Here is a 20,581-nt window from a genome sequence, read left to right on the forward strand (position 1 = left end):
CATAAGTGGGTTTGAATCTGTCTGTATTGAAAGCCTCCACTGATAGCTTTTGATCTGGGATCTTTACCCAGTTTCCATTACAACCACTGATATTTGTCCATGTGTTGCTTGTTACATGTTTATATTTTTGCTTGTATTTGCTTTATGTATTTGCTTGTCTGTACATAATATTCCTTGCTTGGATTGTTTTACTGTTTCTACATACATTTAATTACAATGCTTATGATTATAATCCACATTTGGCTTCTATCACAAAGCAGAGACATGCTCCCAGCAAATTACTATTTACAACAAAACTGGTGAGTGTCACAAAGGTGAGCTAGGGATTCATAAAGTTATATATATTTCGTAGTAGAATATGTTGCTGTGTTCCATTCAGTGATTTCTACAGCTACAGCCTATGGTGTCCCCTTTGCATGCTGACTTACATAGTGAAAGTGTAATTAAATAGGTGATCATTGGAGCTACAGCTGCTCTTTAAGCTTCTTTGTGCTCAAGTAAAAGTAAGAATGTGTTACTTCCTTAGAAGGAGGGAATCAAATTATTTCCACCTGTATTCTGATTTACAGGGTTAGTAGCACTGCATTTGTGTTACGCATGAACATATATATCACCTTGGCTTCTCTGTTTCAAAGGTGTAACTGGTCTGGGAATAACCAGATGACCTTCTGAGAAGGTCAAAGTGCAGGAAGAAAGAAGTGGTGTTAATAATTCTAGCAAGGCAAGGAGTTATGCACTCAAGTGTTCTCCAGTTATCCTTCCTGGTGCCTAGATTCAAATTTTAGATTCTCAAAAGTTCCATTTTGCTTGATGCCTAAGCCTAAGAAATCTGGCTAGAAGTGTCAATGTTTATATGCTAACAATTCACATTCTTTGAAGTCCTGTAGGGGATGGACTCACCCAGTACACAGACAGGAGCTAAGGAGGAAAGAGAACACAGTGAGCAGAGAAAGCAGCTCTGTCATCTCTTTTATAAAAGAACCCTGAGGTTGACATCAGAGACAATGCTGCAGACAGTGTTTCTCTGCCTGTGGAAATCAGAATCTAAAGCTCTTTTTGAACACTCACTCCATGAAACTTCATTGCAGTTTCTCAAGTGGCACCTCACAGGCTAATTTGAACTGCGAGCAACCAACAAGTATCCTGCTGATACCAGAAGTCTTCCTCTGCACCAAACTTCACAGGATGTGATAAATGTGTGTGAGTGAGGGAAGGGCCAGAGATCACTTTTAGGCTTTTGCAGTAAGAGTAGAGTGAGAAGAACTGGCGTACTACTGCTCAATCCTTGCTCCCTCAATCCAACCCTTTGCATGGGCATATTCACCTTCCTTTAATTTGTCCGATTTTACCCACACACATAAAAGGGTGGAACATTCTTGATACCAGGAAGTCTGAGATGAAAAGCCCTCAGCATCCCAACCTGTCCTACTTTGTATGGAATAATTATTGATTATTGAATCAGAGACTTATGGCAGCTATAGCTCAAGTTTTAGAACACTTCCCTAGAAGCTGCTGAATACCCAATATGACAGTGATACATTCAAAAACCAAGGACTGTAACCCTTTCAAATTAAAGTAATGAAAATCAATACAAAGCCCTATGAGAAAGAAAGGTGATATTAAACAAAATTTATTCTCCACCCATCCTATCATTCTTTCCTCAGTTTTACTAACATAAACATATACACTGGTGCTATGGGATGGATCACTTCTGCTTAACATGAAGAACAAGATGTGCCAGATGCTGACTCTTTGCTACGTATTCTGAAATCTCTATGGTCGCTGTATTGGGCCAATTATTTTGTACCCCTCAGGAGTCCCCAGTTACTGAAGCATAGTCCTTTGCCTCAGGAATTCACTTACAACAGCCTCCAAAAATGTTAGGCAAGGCAGCTGCCCATTTTCTGTTATTTTATTATAACAACTCCCAGACAAAATTCTTGTTCTTCAAATCTCATTTCAAAACCTCATATATGGAGAGACAGTCCTTATTCTCAAGTCTTTGAGAGACCATTGAAAGACAATACAGTTTGTAGATGTGAGGTTTGGAATTCCTAAAGCAAATCTCTCCTGAAATACTTCAGGTTTGATAGACATGCACAGAGCTATAGAATTGCATGTGCAAGAATATCAGTACTTCCTGCTGGAACTATGCACTACACTTATCTCCATGGCAGCCAAGCAATTAAGGAAAGAATAAGCAAAGATCTACTGCTGCATACTTCTTTCCCTCAGCCCTCTTCCTGTTTTTTCTTATTTGCCAGCAATATGTACTATGATGTTTGGATCAGAAACATCAAGGTTAACAGAGTCATGTTACTGAACAGGGCAAAACATTTTTTATCCAGCCCTTCAAAGTTCTGCTCCTGCTGAAGGTATTCAGCCTGATCCTGTCCCACCTGGAACGAGGAGGAACTAAGAAATGAGTGTTGTAACAACTGGGTATCAGCTATCAGCTCTTCCCAGAAGCAGCTCTGCCAAGTCTTCCACTTCACATTGGCAACTCATCGGCCCCAGCCACAATCTCCTTTCCCGCATCATAGAGGGTTGTCTACATCTTGTGCTGTCCTATTGCTGGCACTGTGCATCCTTGTGAATCCATGGCCCCTTCTCTGGGTGCTGACACAGATTTCTCCACAAAAGCACAGGCTAGAGAGTGAGACTGCACAGGAAAAATATAATAAAGAATATTTTAGGAAGAAGGTAAGAGAAACTGCAGTTGAAGCAGGACTTGACCAGACAGCCATCTCAACCAGCAGCTTGCTTATACATGGCTGTCCTCATCTATCCACACTTTTTTCCATTTTCCCATGCTTCTAATTCCTGCCCCCACCTTGATCCATCTGTTTTCCCACCCTTTCCCTCCCAAATAAACAAGTGTAGTTACTTTTTCCCCACTGGTTCCAGTTTTGCTACATCCATAACCACATTGGGCTTTTCTGATGCCTTTAGCTATTACATCTCAACCTTACATGATACAGAACCATTAAGGTTTGAAAAGACCTCTAAGATCATCCAGTCCAACTGTTAACCCAACACTGCCAAATCCACATCTAAATCATGTCCCCAGGTGCCACATTTACACATTTTTAATCCACTTCATGGATAGTGACTCTACCACTTCCCTGGGCCTGTTCCAATGCCTGACAACCCTTTCTGTGAAAAAGTTTTCCCAAACATTTACAAGGTTTATTGATATGGTAACCTGGACACTGCAGGTTTTTTTCCCCAAGATTGCACTCCCCAGAAAGACTCTGATATTGCCTTCCAGTTATCTTACAGTTACCTGGGAAGCTTGTCCTTCTCTCACACAGCTCCCCATAACCAGCTGTGAAATCCAGCCATTTTTCATGGTGTTACACTGTAATGTTTGCCAGCTGCTCACTTTGCTGTTTGTTATGTTTGGCAGTTTCTCTTGTTATGTTCCCTATTTTCTCATGTTCTGTTCCATTACCTAAGCCTCACCATGGGGCCTACTCATCTTCATCATGTATTTCAGTGGGGAAAGTAATCCATAATGTGTCCCGGTGCAGAAATCACAGAAAAATACAAAGAACTTGTCCCATAGATGGAATCACAGAAAACACAATTGCAAAGGATTTCTGGAAGTCATCCAGGTGAGTCTTGAGTATTGCCAGGGCAGGAAATTCACCACCTCTTTGGTCAACCTGTTTCAGTGCTTAACTACTCTGACCATGGAAGAATTCCTTCCTTACACATCACTGACAGTTCTATTGCTCTGCCTTGCTGCTGAAAAATTTCCCTCTTGTCATTTCACTGCGCACATCTGATCTAAGTCTGGTGCAAAGTTCTCTTTTACAGCATGAAAGGAAAGTTTGTTCCCGTATCCTATGAAATCCGCTTTTCTGCTTATCTCGTCACAGCAGCAACATGTGTGGTTCAGGATAAAGAAGAGGTTAAAAAAATCAATTAAATTAATCAAATTACTTAATGAAAAGTCAGCTGCCTTTCCCCATAAATTGTTCAAAGGCCACACCACAGTTTTCAATTCTGTGGAATCACTTCCCCTAAATCAAGGCTACCTCTGGTACAGAGAGAAAAGGAAGGGGAGCGCCTTGGGTTTAGAGCAGAAGAGGCAGGGAAGCTATTCCAAAGCTTTAAATGAAAGGAAAGATACTGTCAGCAATTCAGAAAAGGAACTCTATACCTGGCTAAGCATGTTAGTATTGTCTGAGTTGCTAAGCAACTACATAAGTTATTAATTTTAACATTAAGTAAATTCTGTTATTTCAAGAATGAGTTACAATTTACTTTGTATTATTTAGAAGAAACCAAAATTTACTTTGTAGTGATAGAGTACTTCTCAATCTTTCACTTTACAGCAGCTTGTCACTAACATATAACACTCATACACCAGTTAAAAAATATAAAAGTCTTAATCCAAATGTGGATACCCAGATAGAAGCAGACTTCTTTCCTCAGTTTACCCCCTTTCCCTGAGATGTTTTAATGTCACCAAACCTGAAGCTGATCTCTACCACTCAAGTCCTTCTATTTTTTTTTATCTGCATCTCTGTCAGCTCATGGCAGAAAGATGTATTATAGTAATCAGTGTTCTGCTGAAGGTACAGCATCTTTTTTGATGCTTATAAGATTAATGAGCTAAAATAAGCCCTAGTCAGCATAGATGTTAACTATTTCAAAAAATGCTGTTGAAATCATCCCTGAGTATGTTTTTAAAATTTTTTACCTTTTTTTTTTTTGTTTTGTGCTGAAATAGTTGCCAAAGCATATTCAGACATTTTAGTTGTTGTACCATCTCATGGTAACGAAAACAATTCAGTGGTATGAAAAAAGAGAAATCCACACAGGAGGATAAGATGGGAAATCATTTAAAAGAAGATCAGCAGCTTAATACATTTGCAGATGTAAGTATTTACTTATGACCTTTTGTGATTTGTGATTTTGTGACCATGTAAGAAATTCGTACCAATAATTATAAGTAACACATAGATCATTGCATAACTTCTCATCAGTTAGAATAATTCTGGTTTTGATTGTACCATTAATAAGATGGGCCAAATGATAATTGTCACCTGGTGAAAGCTGGGGAGGTTTTACACATCTCAACAGACCAATTTACACTGGTCAAGCACCTGATTCATCCTTCTTCCTCCTCTCCTGGCACTTCCTTATTGCTGCTTTGGGGAAGGAAGGTAGCTTCACATTTGCAGTCTATCGAGGAATTTATTTATTTTTAAATAAGGAAAAGTTTCTCCTGGGTATCATTTGAGGGTGAACAATAGCCTCAGAACTTAATTCCAAAAGCAGCTCTTAAGCACACAGTTGCGTCATGAATATTTATCTGGCTGCATGCAAAAGCTCTGAATATCTTGGCTCCACTGTTCTCCTTCTGCATGAGACCCCCCTTTGTTGGGAAAATGCTGCCATCGCAACCAAGGGCAGCAGAAGGCGAGGGGGCTGGCAGGCAGGGAGAGAAAGCAAGTTGGGTTTTCAGGCTAATTACAAGGTTTTGTGTTCTGGGTCACCTTGTAAATAAGATACGATGCTCAGAAAGCTGCAGCCAAAGCTGCTCGGCAGAAAGTGGAGCAAACGCACAAAGGTTCTGCTGGTGTTTAGCCTTTCTTGAACACAACCTGCAATTTTCATGGTGAGCAATTACAATGGCTCTAGAAAATTGGTTCCTAGGGCATCTTGCTAAATAGACAAAAGTTGTTTTATATGCCAGGCTGTAAAACCGTTCACTCTGGGTCTGGTGAGTGATCTGTATCAATAGACTTCTTCCCTCAGAATTCTTTTGACACACTTGCTAAAATGCATTAAAATTTATTTTAACACAGCCTCAATGAAACAGATTTCAGCAGCTTTGCAAGCTAATGCGGCTTCAAAACATTTTGTCATATTGATCAGTTTAGCACTTCTTCAGTTTGAGGCTGGCAGGATTTCTGATTATCTGTACTGCACACGTAAAACATTTCTAGGCTATCTGAGGAACAGATCTGAAGGCAGCTGGAGTCTGGTTCCTACATTTCCTCTGCCTGTGGCCTGTGCTTATGTTTTTCATTCACCTTATAATTCTGCAACTTGAACCACATTTGCCAAAGGAATATTGTGAAAATTAGTATTTTCACTGTTCTTTGGTGATGCCTCAACCTCACTCTTGCTATTTTCTGGATGACAGTGGGCTGGTTGTTTATTTGCACAGTAGGGTTCTGTTTTCAAATGCTGCTTCACATAAATGAGCACCACGGGCACTTTTAAAACACTGTACAGAGTGTATATAGACTCAGACCATACCAGGGCTGATGCCTGATACAGGGTATGGATGCTGTGGGACATTGCAGACAGGACCATAAGAGCACTTTGGGGGCCCCTCAGGTAATTGCAACCTAACCACCTGCACACTGCACCTCCGCTTCACCCGTGCAGCTCTGCAAGGAAAGGACTTTGCTGCTGAATATTTGCAGCCCTGGGCCTTTTTAAAAGCTGTGTAGATGTGGCAATTAGGATATGGTTTAATGTTGGACTTGGCAATGATGGGCTAATGGCTGGACTCAATGGCCTTAAAGACCTTTTCCAATTCGAACAACTCCATGACAGTGCTTACCTGAAGTGTTGATGAGGACACCAGGGTGGACCTCTGTCCCTCACTATTCCCACTCTGCCCCTCACAGACTATTCCCAGCACACCATTAACAAGACTTACTCTCTTTGGGTTTTGGCTTTGTTCCTGTCTGCCTTGAGCAACACGGATAAGTCACTTGCAGAGAGAAAAATGAGGGATACAATGAGTCATCACTTTGATAGCTCAGATCAGGCACATAACTGCTAGAGCTTGCTCATAAATTTGGGGGTCACAAGGTTTAGTTTACATCAGAGCCATCATGTCTAAAACCTACTTTTGGACTCTGCCTGCTTTTTAGTGAAATATTTTAGCCTAGCTCAACTTTCACAACTAAGACAAAGAATGCCTGAGTAAAACCTTATGTTCTCCAATCATAAGAATTTCTCAGGAATGTAGTAGGGCTGGTAAGATGATCTTGTCTCTTCTAGCCTTATACATAAGCATTTTATTAAGTTCTTTATCTTCTTTTGAATTCTCTGGGTTTAGTATTTACAGTCACTCTGATTTTGCTTTTTTTTTTTTTTTTTTTTTTTTTTTTTTTTTTTTTTTTTTTTTTTTTTTTATCTTAGTTGCAGTAATACTAAAGGTTGCTGTTGTGTAAGAGCTTCAACTGTATGAAAAAATCCAGACAATTTTGCATATTCTCTCTGCAACAATAGGGCAGCATCTTCCTTTAAAATATGTCAGTCATTTGAAATTAGCAAGCAATTTGTTGGTCAGTGCAACTAAACACTAAAGAGGCAGTAAATCAATCCCTGCCCTTGGGTGCCACAGTTCCAGTAATTGCAAAAGATGCAAAATTAAACAAGATTTTCATTCTAGTGAACAGAGTCAATTCAGACCAATGGAAGAATGGGAGAATATTGTCTATTTCTCAGGCAAATCTAAATCATTTATCCTGCCCTTACTGGGGCTGCCTCAGGACTGTTTCAAAGACAACTACTATAAAAATGGATCAGAATAGCCTTTTGCCTCATCATCACATCTCCCCAAATACTGCTGCCTCTGCAGTACTTTTTTTCTGTTGCTATTCCCAGGAGATAAACCAGCTTCAATAATTTGCAGCAATTTATAATTATTGATGAGTCTTCAGGTTGCCTTCTTTGAAGGGAGTGCATTAACCATGTATTTGATTATTAGGACCCACTACAACCCCCTCTTATTCTACTGACAACTGGACAAAATTGTGTGGAAATTGTTCTGCAGTTTTCTAGCTCCGCAGTTTACCAGATCACTTAGAGAAAACAGACCAGCAAAATTGCTATAATTCCTTTCAATTTTTAATAGCTCTCTTGTGCTGGGGCTTTAATCTGTATGAAATTGCTAAAGCACTGAGTAAATAAAGCAGCTGTTACAGCTCATGGAGCTACAATATGGCCATGGCTTCCTGGAGAATATTCATTACTACTACCCATAGTACATATAGTCACTTATAAAAATATAAGTTAGTGGAGAATACAGAATTATAGTTAAAAAAAAAAAAAACGACTCCCAGATTCTTACATGAGAAAATGTCAGTACTGCATGATATGCACAGTGTGGTGTGGGAACCTGACAGATGCACAATTCCAGGTTATGTAGGGCTGGATGACTGCATACCTGTACATTTAAATACCATTTTTATATCTGTTTATACATAATCGCTAACATGTGTCTGTGGCTGTTTAAATGATTGTACAACCACAGGCTATGATAGTTTGAACTTTTACATATTCATTTAAATGTGTCTGTGTTTACTTGACCAGCCCCAGAGTGCAGATAAGAGGATAAGAAAAGGAAATGCCAAAACTGTGAGACAGAAATTCTTTTTTTCTGTACTTTTCAAAATGCATCTGATGTAGTTCCCAGATGTTTTACAGGGTGAGTTAACAGGCTACAATATTAAAACTCAGTCTATTAAGCTGTTTTGAAATTAAACTTAATGTTATATCAGTGGCAAGAGGCCTTAGGCACAGCAATATGGTTTTATGCTGGAGGATCTTTGTGCAAAGAAGAATGTCTCTATAACTCCCAGTTTAATATTTACTCCAAAAAGCACATGTACCTGATCCAGCAAATGCACATGTGGCAAAGGTCCTTTTCCTTTGCCATCATTTAGAAAAGAGGATTTCTGAACATTCTATCAATGTTGACAAATCCTCGGAAAAAATACTGGAGGGTTTAATACGTGAACCAAAATTGACATAAACTTTATGCAAATGTTTGCTTAAAAGCTGTGTACATTGTCTTTGCTTTAAATGGCATGGTTCTGGATAAATACAGTGTGTGCAGATATCTTTGTAGGTCAGGAATCTGACTTGCCAACTACATTTGTAATCCTGAAATAAGGAAGAACACTTCAGTCACAGAGGACCAGCAAAAGCAAGATTATATATTAAGGAAAGTATGTATTAGAAATAAGCTAACACAGCTTTTGGTGCAGGGAAGGCTTTACATAGATACAGGGAGGGCTGTGGGAGCAGCCTAAAAGTGTGTGTGAATGTTGTACATCAAAGATGCATGGACAGGCTCTGTTTGGATTCCTGATGGTCTTCAACAAGACATAAAGAATCTTAGAGCATCTCAGGTTTTAAAAAGATTGAAGTGAATATTGGAAACAATTCAGAGAAGAGTGGCAAGTATGATCTGAAGCACACAAAGGTTTCTGTATGCACAACAGCTAAACAGAGTAGCCTGAAACCTGGAAAAAATATGATTGGGAAGGGAATATTGCAGTGTTCTATACAATGACAAGTGAAGAGGAGAGAAGGAGATGTGTTCTTCATACATCTTCCAATGCAAGCACTCAGAATTAAATTGGTGGATTACTGAATCAAAACAAATGAAAGTAGACTTCTTCACATAAAGCAAATATGAACCATGGAACTCCTTACTCTGAGATTTTGTAGATGTTGCAGTTTAAAGGCATTCAGAAGGCAGCCCAAAAAATTCATGGAGGAAAAAAATTGAGACTTATAAAGCTCAAAAAATATAATATACATCATAATAATGCAATATACATCATGATGATGATGTCACAGAATCCTAGAATTGTTAAGGTTGGAAAAGACCCTCAAGATCACTGATCCCAACCACTAACCCAGCACTGCCAAGTTCACCACAAAACCACGCCCCCAAGTGCTGCATCTACACATCCCAAATCAGTGGAGACTAGGGAAGCATAGCCAGTCAGTCAGCTGTGCACTGCTACATTGCTCTGAGGCACAATTTTCTCAGCCTACAAATCCTCTCTTCACATGCCTGTGATGTTTCCTTAGGCTGTGTGTGTTCCTCAGATAATAAGGTAACAGCAACACCAGTATTCGCATGGCAAGCTTTGTAATTGATTCCATGATAAATTTTGGAGCCAAAAAGATGAGAGAAAAAAGAGGTTTACTAATGACTTCCTTTCTTTTGCTTTCACCATGTTCTCAGTGAGTTACAACATGTACTCCTAAGGGTTCTTTCCCCTCCACTCAATCTAAGTAGAGCATCTAAGCTGAGCAGCAAGTCAGACTTTTCTTGGAATCATAATGCTCTGCAACCATGAGTATCAGCCTCTAGAGATGACAGAGATTACGTGCCATCTCCAGAGCAGAGCAACTCTAGGAAGTCCATTTATATAAAAGCAGAAAGTCTGTCCAAGGAAACAGTGTATCTGTGAAGCTATGTGTCTTCTGCCCTGCGCTGCTAAGCAGAGAAATTCCCAGGCTGGGTAAAAAGCAATGTCACATCACTTATGCCTAAGGTCTCTGAAAGAAGAAATGTTGCTGGGTTTCTTTCACACACTTCTCTTAAACAGGATGTCCTGTATCACTGAATACATCTTTTGTTTTATTGAGTAGCAGATGCCTATTCAATTATTCATTTAAGTATTGTAACCTAATAAGTGATGCCTGGAAATTTTATTAAATAATCTTAGACCGAGTGACATCTGGTGTTTGATCAGAGATCTATTCAAAGCCATTTTTATCTGCTGGAACTTCTTGAGTCTTATGCTTTGACCAAATCAGAGAATATCTAAAAAAGTATAGGCCAAATGTAATAAAATAATAGGTAATAGTCTATTATTGAAAATGTAGTAATACTTTAAAACAAATAATAAGACTGAAGATGGAATTTCTCATATATTTAAATGAAAATCTCTTACCTTAGCAGTGTGTTTTTAAGGTGACTCAGGGTAAAATATTTTCTCTACAAAAATGGGACTTACCAGTGATTTCAGAGACAATTACAAGCTTCTGTTTGTTTACTGACAAGGACTGAAAATTTCCATGATGGTACAGAAGTCGCTTGATATATGCCATTACATTTACATAGACACAGGAATTTTGAATCCCTAGTAACACACCAAATAAAAGTTTATGAATGCCAACAATTAACATGCTGTTTTTCTTTCTGCAGAAATTATATAAATATCACCCAAGTAACTTATAAAATAATGCAGCATGACACTAATTTGAATTACCTTTTCCCAGATTATATATAAAAGTAGCTTTGTCTTCCTTTGAGGGATATCTGGAAAAAAGTGTCTAATGTAATGAAATTGCAAATAGCAAGTGAAGTAGACTCAGGTCAGGTCTGTAGGAAAAGAAATTTTAAGTGCCATTCCTTAGCACATGAAAGGACTTTTCTTCCAGGAGAGGAGAAAGAATTGTTTTGGAAATTTTCATACTGTGCAGAAAGATGTTTCATTTTTACTGTCTGCATTACATCTTGTTGAGGCTAAATACAATCTAATTCTCAGTATGAAATATGTCACAATACAGAAAATAGATTCCTGATCTAAGAGCATTGTGAGAACTGTTACAGTAATATCCTTTATTGTGTGCTTGCTTGTCCATTACCTTAATTAAGAAAATATACAGAAGGATCTTAAGCATAAATACATGCAGCAAGCACAGTTTTCTCAGAACAGGGCAGATATTCGTGTCACCTTGGCTCTCTGCTCTGCAGAGCTGGAAGGACATCTGGCACCTGCCCAGAAACGCTGCAGCTATTAATCATAGTAGAGTAAGAAATTACTTTGTGTTGAAACATGAGTATCCAGAAATATTCTTGGCAGGGATATTTCTCTATTATGAACTTGCTGTTAAGCTGAGTGTTTGTTTGTTAAGCTTACACGTTTTTTTAAGTCTTTGTTTATAGAATTCACCATTTAAAGACATTTATTTAACAAGGTTTCAGTAAAACTACAAGTCAGTAATTTCTAATTGATCTATTTAAAATCTCAAAGATCACTTAGGGCAAAAAGAAGTGGTTTGCAGGGTTTATCTGCTCTATTTCTGTGATCAGAGTAGAGTCAGAGATGAGATTATAGAGTACCTGGAGTAACTGCTAGAATCACACAATAAGCACTTTCATTCACTTGGGAACTGCACTCATCAAGAAAGCAATTTATGAAAACATCACAATATGAAATATCTGGGAAATTGTTAAACCATTCCCACCACTTAGCAGTTCATCCAACTGAATTAGAAAGGTCAATCACTGAAATCAAAACTGCTCTGCCTAGGACGATTTTTTTGCCATCAAGAGGCTCTTTTCTGAGTGGTATGAGAGAAACAGATTGTCTCAGGCACACTGGTGATTCATCTTACGCTGAGAACTGGCTAACAATGACAGTGCCTTGATCTGCATGAAAAAACCCCCAAATTAACAAGAGCTATAGGTTGGATAAACCAACAGCTGAGCAGCATCCAATTCCTGTAGCACCTATGTCTGTCCCTGTCAGACTGCACAGCTCTTCATTACTTGTTCTTCACAAGGAGATTTAAGCAAAAAATGTTTCAAGGACAGGCGAAGGCTGGGCACTCAACTCTCATTTCAGTAAAAAAAGGGACAGAGAGGATGCTGAGCCTTAACAGGTTGCAGCAAAATCCTTAGTACCTTCTTCAGACATTTCTTTCTGTGCCTGAGCAAAATAATTTTACACTGACTTTATGCTAAATGGAGTATAGGAGCATGCACTACCTTTTAAAGAACTGTGTGCTGAGCAGCATTATCCAGCATCTTCTCATCTCACAATGTATGCAATAATAATAATTGTTTAAAAATAACTACCTGTAATTACGTATTCCCTATTATTTCAAAAATTTTATTAATCTTACTAAAATTCAAAGATGCACTTGAAACCTGACTGGCTTCAAACTTTCCTTTGAGATAATTAAAGGCCAACAAAAATCTATTTTAGAAGCTTTGCTGCCTGGCTGATGTTGTTTTAATGTTACTCTTAAATAAAATTCCATCTCACCTCCAGGTGAGAGGAAGGGAAAGAAGATCTAACAGTCTCCTTCACCAAATGCCTTGAAGGTTATAATCAAACAAAGTAGACATCAGGATAATTCAGACATGTGCTCCTTTCCAGAGAATCAATTAACAAATGAGAAAAATTAGGTTGGATTTTTCTGTTCCATATGCAACTAGAAATGGAAAACACCATTGTTTCTAGCAATTCTCATTCCACATTATAAACTCATATACACTTATTCTGGCCACCTTTTCTTGTCTGAGACAGACATAATATACAACAGTTTTGTGGGCACTGCAAGAACCTGGTTTCTTGCACTTCTGATCTCCATCAGTAATCACTCTCTTCAATATTATGCTAAATATGGGCAGTTGCAGTAATAGCAATATTTTGAACTACTAGCCCAGAAACTGTAAAGGAAGCAAAGCATAAAATAATAGAATAAGAAAGTATCAAAAAGTTGGAACAGAAGCTGAGCAAACATGAAACCTGATAATTTAATGGAGAGGTTTTTTTATTTATTTTTATTCCTAGTGTATATATCCACCACCCAAAAAAAAAAGTTTTCTTAGATTCCTCACAAAACACAGGCAGCTGAGATTTTGTGATGATGTGACCTAATGTTATACCCTAATCCTCCATCTCCACTAACTAGCCCAGTCATCATGTTTACCATGACTACCTAGATATCCAGGGAAAGCATGTGATCCATGCTTTGGCTGTAAATCACCTGAGCTGGGGAAACCTGAAACCTTCTCATCAGCAGGCATGGGTGTCAGTGTTATGGGGGTAGACACCTTCATTGTGGCCAGCCTTGGGCACTTCCTTCATTAACTAATGACCACAACAAATCAATACACTTACAGAGCAGACATTTCACACATTTTCAGGGCCTCTGGGCTGTGGAGCTGCTTATCCCTCATGGGATATCCCTCTAACTCCAAGCTAATCCCAGGACAAGGGGTGATGGCTTCAAACTCAAAGTGGGCAGGTTTAGGTGAGGTATTAGGAAGAAATTCTTCACTGAGGGGGTGGTGAAACACTGGAAATGGGTTGTCCTGAGAAGCTGTGAATGCCCATGTCTGGAAGTGCTCAAGGCCAGACTGGAGAGGTCTTTGAGCAACTCCCCCATGGCAGGGGAGTTGAAACTAGATAATCTTAAAGATCCCTTCAAATGCTAACCATTCTGTTATTCTATGAATCCATGAGATCTAAATAAGACCTCTTGGAAGCACCAGATTTAAAGAGTCCTGCTCCACCAAATCCGACACACAAGCTGGTTTCACTGCTAGGTGACAGAATGCTCCAGTATCCAGAGCAGAATCTACAGGCCTCTTGCCTCCTAAATATTTTCTCAACTATCATTTAAATATCATTTCCCCTGCCTGCTGTCAACAATTTTGCTCTTAAGCTCCTTTTTCAACTACATTATATACACAGGAAAAATCCTCTTTGCCCTCTTTACTTATGTCCCATATACACCCCACTTGGAAGTCACAGGCTGTGCTCCAACAGCTCCTAGGGACACAGAAAAATCCAGGCTGAGCCGAACACAAACATGGAGCACCTTTTCCTTGTCACTCTTCTCTTCCAAGTTCATACAGTAAAATCATGAAGGTGAAAGTGATTAGAGGTGGAACAAACACAAGAAAAAGCAAGCGTGCAGGGCAGGGTAATATCAAGCAGCAATTAGATTAACTTAGACTGGTAGGTAACAAATTTTAAAAGGAACACCTAGTTTTCTGGTTTTGTTTTTCCTCTTCCTGGTGGTACCTGGCATCAGGGATGAGGCAGGTAACTGAGCACAGAGTGCTTCGGGTGTGCAAACTATGCCACCAGTAATCCAAACATGCCTAAATCCCTGTTAAGTCTTAGCCAACCAGGCAGGCCTGCTATGGAGCACATGCATATAGTGCTATTTTGGGGCTCCTGCCCAAAACCACTCCATTTAGCAACCAGAAGAAAGTTAAAGCAATAAAATAATTTGCTGATGAAAAAAAGTCAAGATAGATCTGGGAGAACAAACATAAGCACAAAGGGCTCCAGTTTCACAAATACCCAAGAATAAAAGGGCTCCTCCCACTGCAAACCCAATCTATCCCACAAACCTCCAACCCCACGGTGAGGAGCCACCATTCTGTTCCATACTGGGGCTCCCTTATGTATGAACAGTTACAGATCCCACAGATGAGCTCACAGCTAACCAGAGCTTCAGGTGACAATTGCTGATCCCCAAAATCTCCTGTTTCAGGTACTAAAATGGAGGTTTTCATCATAAAACCAAATAATCAAGCTGACACCACCTTCAGATGTAAAATTTTAAGAGCCAAGTTTTGATACACATTTTATTTCTATCACTGTGGAACTGAAGAAAATGCTATTTTTTCACAGCTTTCAGTTCACATTCCAAAGAGAAGCATACAAAAGAAAAATGTCAGGTTTGAGATTTTTTCAAATTTTTATTCAACAACCTGCTTGCAGAAAACGAATAAACAAAAGCTTACATTAAATACTGTACAAAACATTGAAGTTGTAGAGGAGCTAGTCCCCAGGTATGCTCACTTCTTATATCCTTAGCCATCTGCACTGCAGCTCCCAGAACAAAAGATCTGAAGGTTTTCCTGGCTGCAACTAATTATGACACATGAGAACTGCAGCCCTTGACAGGCTCCTGCTCAGTAGAATTTGGCAACACAAAAGCAGTCAACTGTTCGTACTGCAGTAAAAAAACCCTGAAGTTTACAAATGAAAAACAATCAAGTGTAATAAATGCATTTCTCCTAAAAAACCAGATGAGCCCACAGTCCTGAGGCACACTTTTCAGAAAACAAAAAACCTTGTTTTTCTGCTACGGAAATGCACTTTGTGGGAAATACTCTGCATTGATGACCCGCAGCCAATTACATTTCTCAAACCCTCCAGGAATGAAAAGCAGATTACCATAGGAAGTTTCAACCACAATCACCGAGCAGAAGTCTTCAGAAAGATTCAGCAGCTTCAGACCAGAACTATGAACAACCATCAAGCTCCTTTACAGTCACCACTGCCATTTTCAGTACAGTTGTTAGGAGGGCTTAGATTCTCTCTCTCTCTCCAATCAATGTTTTTATAACACAGTGTCAGTTTATTAGACGTTTTTAGAGTTATCAAAGGCCAACTTAAGGAGGAGGATCTTCTCCTCTAATAGCTTTGTACTTTGCCATATCTTCTGGGAACACCTTTGTCAGTTCCTGAATTAACAGGCTTTTAAATTTCTGGAAAGAGAAAAAATGTATATACATCATCTGGACAATTTAGATTCCATCAAGCAGTATTACCTGATGAACAGATATGTTTGTACCCAACATACCTCTCAGTGAACTGAAGTACCCAAAAACTCCCAAAACCACATGAACAAATAAAGTTGTATTTACAAAATCCACATAAAATGCCCCTGTGAAATCCACAAGGAATGCACCAGGCAAACTAAAACATGTGTAAATTCCCAGAAATTCACCTGCATTTTCTCCTAAGAAATACAGCGCAGTTGGCCCTCTCTAATAAAATCTGGTGCACCCGTATCTCCCTGACCTTATTAAGGAAGCTGATTAAGGACATGTCCTCTTGATTTGATATGGAATCCACTCCACCTTCAAAAAGCAACTCACACCTGCCTTACAAGTACACAATTTCACAAGCGCAGAGAAAAGAAAAAGAAGCTCAGGACTTATCTCCACAAGTCTACATTCGGCAGTACAACTCGTCATCCTCCACACTAAATTCAGCCAAAGACCATTCTCAGAACTCACTAAACTTCCTTTTCTGATTGTGTTTTTCTGCAGTAGTTCCAGCAGTTAACTGTATCACAGAATGCTTAGGTTCATACTAAATGAAAGTACAAATTCAGAAACCCCTAAGCACCGGCATGCATTTTCACTAATTTTATAAAGACTGACGGATTATTATAGAGCATATTTGACATTTTAAACCTCCACTATCCATTCCAGACTGGAAAAATACCCCTTCAGTTTTGCTTACTTTTAAATCTGCACACAGCAAAATTCCACACCTGCAAAAAACCCAAGTAAAACATCTCTACTGCTACATATAGCTTTAATCAATATAAAATCACAGTGAAAACTGCATCCCCAACTGTGGGATAAATTACAGGTTTGCTTTCCTGAACAGGCTGCATCAGCATCAATTAAGATACAGGGATGCAGAGCAATTTGTAAGACAAATCACATAGTAACAGAAGTTAATAACTGCACAAGTGAAAAATACCCACATATTTACAGGAAAGTAAAAACTTATCAAACACATTATTGCATTATACTTCCATTACTTCTGGCTTACCTTCATAGTGTCAATTTTTCCTTTCACTTGCTCATTTTTAGCCAAAGCTCGCTCCAGACACTCTTTAGTGTAAAGCTGAGGGTTGCGGCCTTGATCGATGTATCTGAAAACAGAAAAGACACTGCTCAATGATCATGTCCCTACTAGGGTGCTCTCCAAGGTACAGAATTACTCATCTTGCTGTCTTTTTCTTTCTACTGTTATCTGAAATGCGCATTTTAAAAACAACCACAGTTAAACTCAGCCATTTCCAAAAGGCAGCTCAAGGATAAGGCCGTGGCCAGCAAACCTCTGTTTCCAGAGAACTATGAATGAAGTACTAAAGGCACAGCAAAAAAAACATGTATCTACCAGCTTCTCACAGGCAATAAGCACAGATGATCAAAGGAAGATGGTCCTCTTCCAAGCAACTGGAAGGGCACTAACCACGAAGTGGATTAGTTAGGACATGATGAGCATTAAGCACACAGGAATGTGGCACCCCATGATGAGGATGAGGAGGAGCTGCACATACCCCAGTAAAGAGTAAAAAATTAACACTACTGTATCAGCAAACTTAGCTGCAATTTTGTTTTGCAATACAATTCCTGGCCAAGGGAAACTCACTAGAGAGAACATTTAAGAGAGTTATCATAAATTTACAGCTGGAGTAAAAGCCCCACTGAAAAAAGCAATGTACAGCCAGTAACACACTGGAGTACAGCAGACCAGCAATGTCTGGACCTAGAAGAAACACCAGTAAATTAACTTATCAGCTGTATCACAAAAGCTCTCTAGTACAGCTCTTCCTCCAAGTTCATTTTTCTTTTAATGTTGCAATTCTCTGCCAGACTGCCACTCCTGAAACTAAACACATGAGTACTTATTAACTTTATTTTCATTTGCAACTTTAAATCCTGATCCTAATCTAGTGTAAAAGTCTATTTTCCAAAATGAAACCTGACTTACTAAATGGGTGCCCCTGTCCATGGCAGGGGTGTTAGAACCAGATGTTATTGAAGGTCCCTTCTAACCTAACCCATTCTGTGATGCTATGAAATCACTAAATTCGGCAGAATTTGTGTTACTGCCTACACATGCAGAAGTAAAAAAAAAAAGTCTGAAAGGCCAGGCTGGGCAGGGCTCTGAGCAACTTATCTAGTAGGTGCCATCCCTGCCCACGGAGGGGGACTTGGAACGAGGTGAGCTTTAAGGTCCTTTCCAACTCAAAGCACCCCGTGGTTCTATGCAGACAGGTGTACATTTTATCACTTCTCCTACCCTTGTGCCTCCGCACAGGCACAAGGCACTTCTGACCTCCTCCTGCCTGCCCGCGTTCTCATGAGGCATTCAGAAGGACCGGGTTTGAGAGCAGCAGCCCTCAGCCAAAATACCCACACCAGGCTACCTGCAGTCACCGACGGCAGCACCTCCCCTTCCAGGCACACACAGACTTACTCAAAAACCTCCAAGGGCACGCTGATATCGTGAAGCTGCTGCCGGCATTTGTCGATATCCTGCAAGCCCGTCACCATGAAATTCCTGTTGGGAAGAAAAACGGGTCGGGTTTAGCCGGTTTCGGGGTCGCTGCGGTGCCCCTGACGGTGGGTGCGAGGCCAGCGGTACCCAGGCAGAGAGAGAGCCCTGAGGCACCACGCTGGGCCTGGAGGGGGAAAAGGCCCGCAGCCCGGCCCCGACAACGGCCCCTCACAATTTCTGATTGAGCCCCGTCTGGCTGCTGGGCTGGAAGTCGCTGACGATGATGCCAAGCTGCCTGATGTTCTCCACGAACTTCTCCAGGTGCTCCTCCAGGGAGTCGAACTTCTCCGCCATCGCCGCCGCCCTCCCCGAGCCGCGCCACTTCCGCCCAGCCGCGCATGCGCGGGAGGGAGGGAGGGAGGGAGGGAGGTGCGAGGCGGGGCGGGGCGGCCGCGCCCCCGGGCCAGGCCACGCCCCCATGCCATGCCACGCCCCCTCCCTTCACGGGCGGCGCTGTCCCGGCTCCAGCCGCCGTCGCGCGAGGGGAAGCCGGGACGGTGCCGGGTCAGCGGGCGCGTCCCGGGATTGTGTGTGTGTTCGAACGTGTTCTGTGCCTGCCAGCTCTGGGCCGTCTTCTTTTCTTCTGGGCCTGGCGTGTGTAAGAAATGGAAACGGTGACAGGTTCTGCTTCATAAAAAAACCCCACACTGAAATCATGTGGGGAATAGCAAAACGTAGGAACATGGAATCCAGAGTGGTTTGGGATGGAAGGGACCATCTGGATCTAGCTCTCTGCCATAGGCAGAGAAACCTCCCACTAGGCCAGGTGGTTCAAAACCCCTTCCAGCCTGTCCTTGCATGCCTTCGGAGATGGGGCATCCAACAGCTTCTCTGAGCAGCCTGTACCTCACTACCCTCACAGTGAAGAATTTATTCCTATTATCCAATCTAAACGCACCCTCTCTCAGCTTGAGCCCGTTACTTCTTGTTCTGTCATGAATTGGTCTATGTTAAATAATCCAGCTATCAGGCATCCCTGTGGGAAGGTTGTCTGGCATGCTTAGACCCCCAGGGCACATCACAATAACTATGTTTTACAAATAGCTTGTCTTCACTATGTCTGTTTTGGGTTGAATCTGAGCAGATCAGTCCAATAATGGCAGGTGATAACTCATCCAGCTCTGGGGTCCCCAACATGGGAAGGACACGGACCCTTGGAGAGAGTCTGGAGGAGGCCACCACGTTGATCAGAGGGATGGAGCATTGAAGATTTCCTCTTCAATGAGGAAAGGCTGAGGCTTGGGATTTTTCAGCCTAGAAAAGAGAAGGGGAGACCTAATAACAGCCTTCCGGTACTTGTTGGGAGTCTACAAAAAAGACAGAGAGGGACTTTTTACAAGAGCATGCAGTGGCTTCAAGCTGAAAGACAGCAGGATTAGATTAGATATTAGAAATAAATTCTTTACTGTGGGCGTAGTGAGATACTCGAGGAGGTTGCCCAGAGAGGCTGTGGATGTCCCATCCCTGACAGTGTTCAAGACCCGGCTGGATGGGTCCCTGCCCATGACAGGGGGTTGCAACTGGATTATACTTTCCGTCACAAACTGGAATTTAATGTATTTTATGCATTTTGTAGCTATAACTTGCAATGATTTCTGCTGCACAATGAGAACCATAAAAATCTGCAACTCTTAGTTTCTTGGATGCATCTTATTTTTTCATTTTCTGTTCATGACAACAACACCATCAAATGGTCAGTTTCTAATCTGGGTTACAATGCTAGACCAGTAGCAGGAAGTTGATTTTTTTGCAAAATATAAAGCATTGTTTGGGAGTTTATAGGATTAAATGTGCTAACCTAAAATTAAAAAGCAAACAACTGTAAAGAGCACTGAATATTAAGGAAGGTATAGAACTATGCAGATGTGAAATTAAAAAATATTTCTAGGACA

At 40.5% G+C, this 20,581-nt stretch overlaps 1 protein-coding gene across 7 annotated transcripts in view; it reads right to left on the reverse strand.

Moving 5' to 3' along the window:
- The window catches only part of MED10 (mediator complex subunit 10), a 67,719-nt gene extending 48,695 nt beyond the window's left edge, over window positions 1-19,024 (reverse strand). For 5 of the 7 annotated variants that reach the window (XR_005953211.1, XR_005953212.1, XM_041411809.1 and 2 more), the window contains exons 1-3: window positions 18,862-19,024; window positions 18,609-18,692; window positions 17,172-17,274 (exon numbers count right to left, since the gene is read on the reverse strand). Coding sequence is in view for 5 of the 7 variants with exons in the window: in XM_041411809.1 (XP_041267743.1) it covers window positions 17,172-17,274; window positions 18,609-18,692; window positions 18,862-18,983 (309 nt within the window). In the remaining 2 variants the exon portion in view is untranslated. Of the gene's footprint in view, window positions 1-1,746; window positions 2,663-15,148; window positions 16,091-17,171; window positions 17,275-18,608; window positions 18,693-18,861 lie in introns of those variants that run through there. The other 2 variants (XM_041411806.1, XM_041411807.1) reach the window with 2 other exon arrangements.
- Between the last annotated feature and the right edge of the window lie 1,557 nt (window positions 19,025-20,581).

Source organism: Onychostruthus taczanowskii, unplaced genomic scaffold (assembly GCF_017590055.1).
Source record: "Onychostruthus taczanowskii isolate IOZ18803 unplaced genomic scaffold, ASM1759005v1 scaffold37, whole genome shotgun sequence".
Lineage (NCBI taxonomy): Eukaryota > Metazoa > Chordata > Aves > Passeriformes > Passeridae > Onychostruthus > Onychostruthus taczanowskii.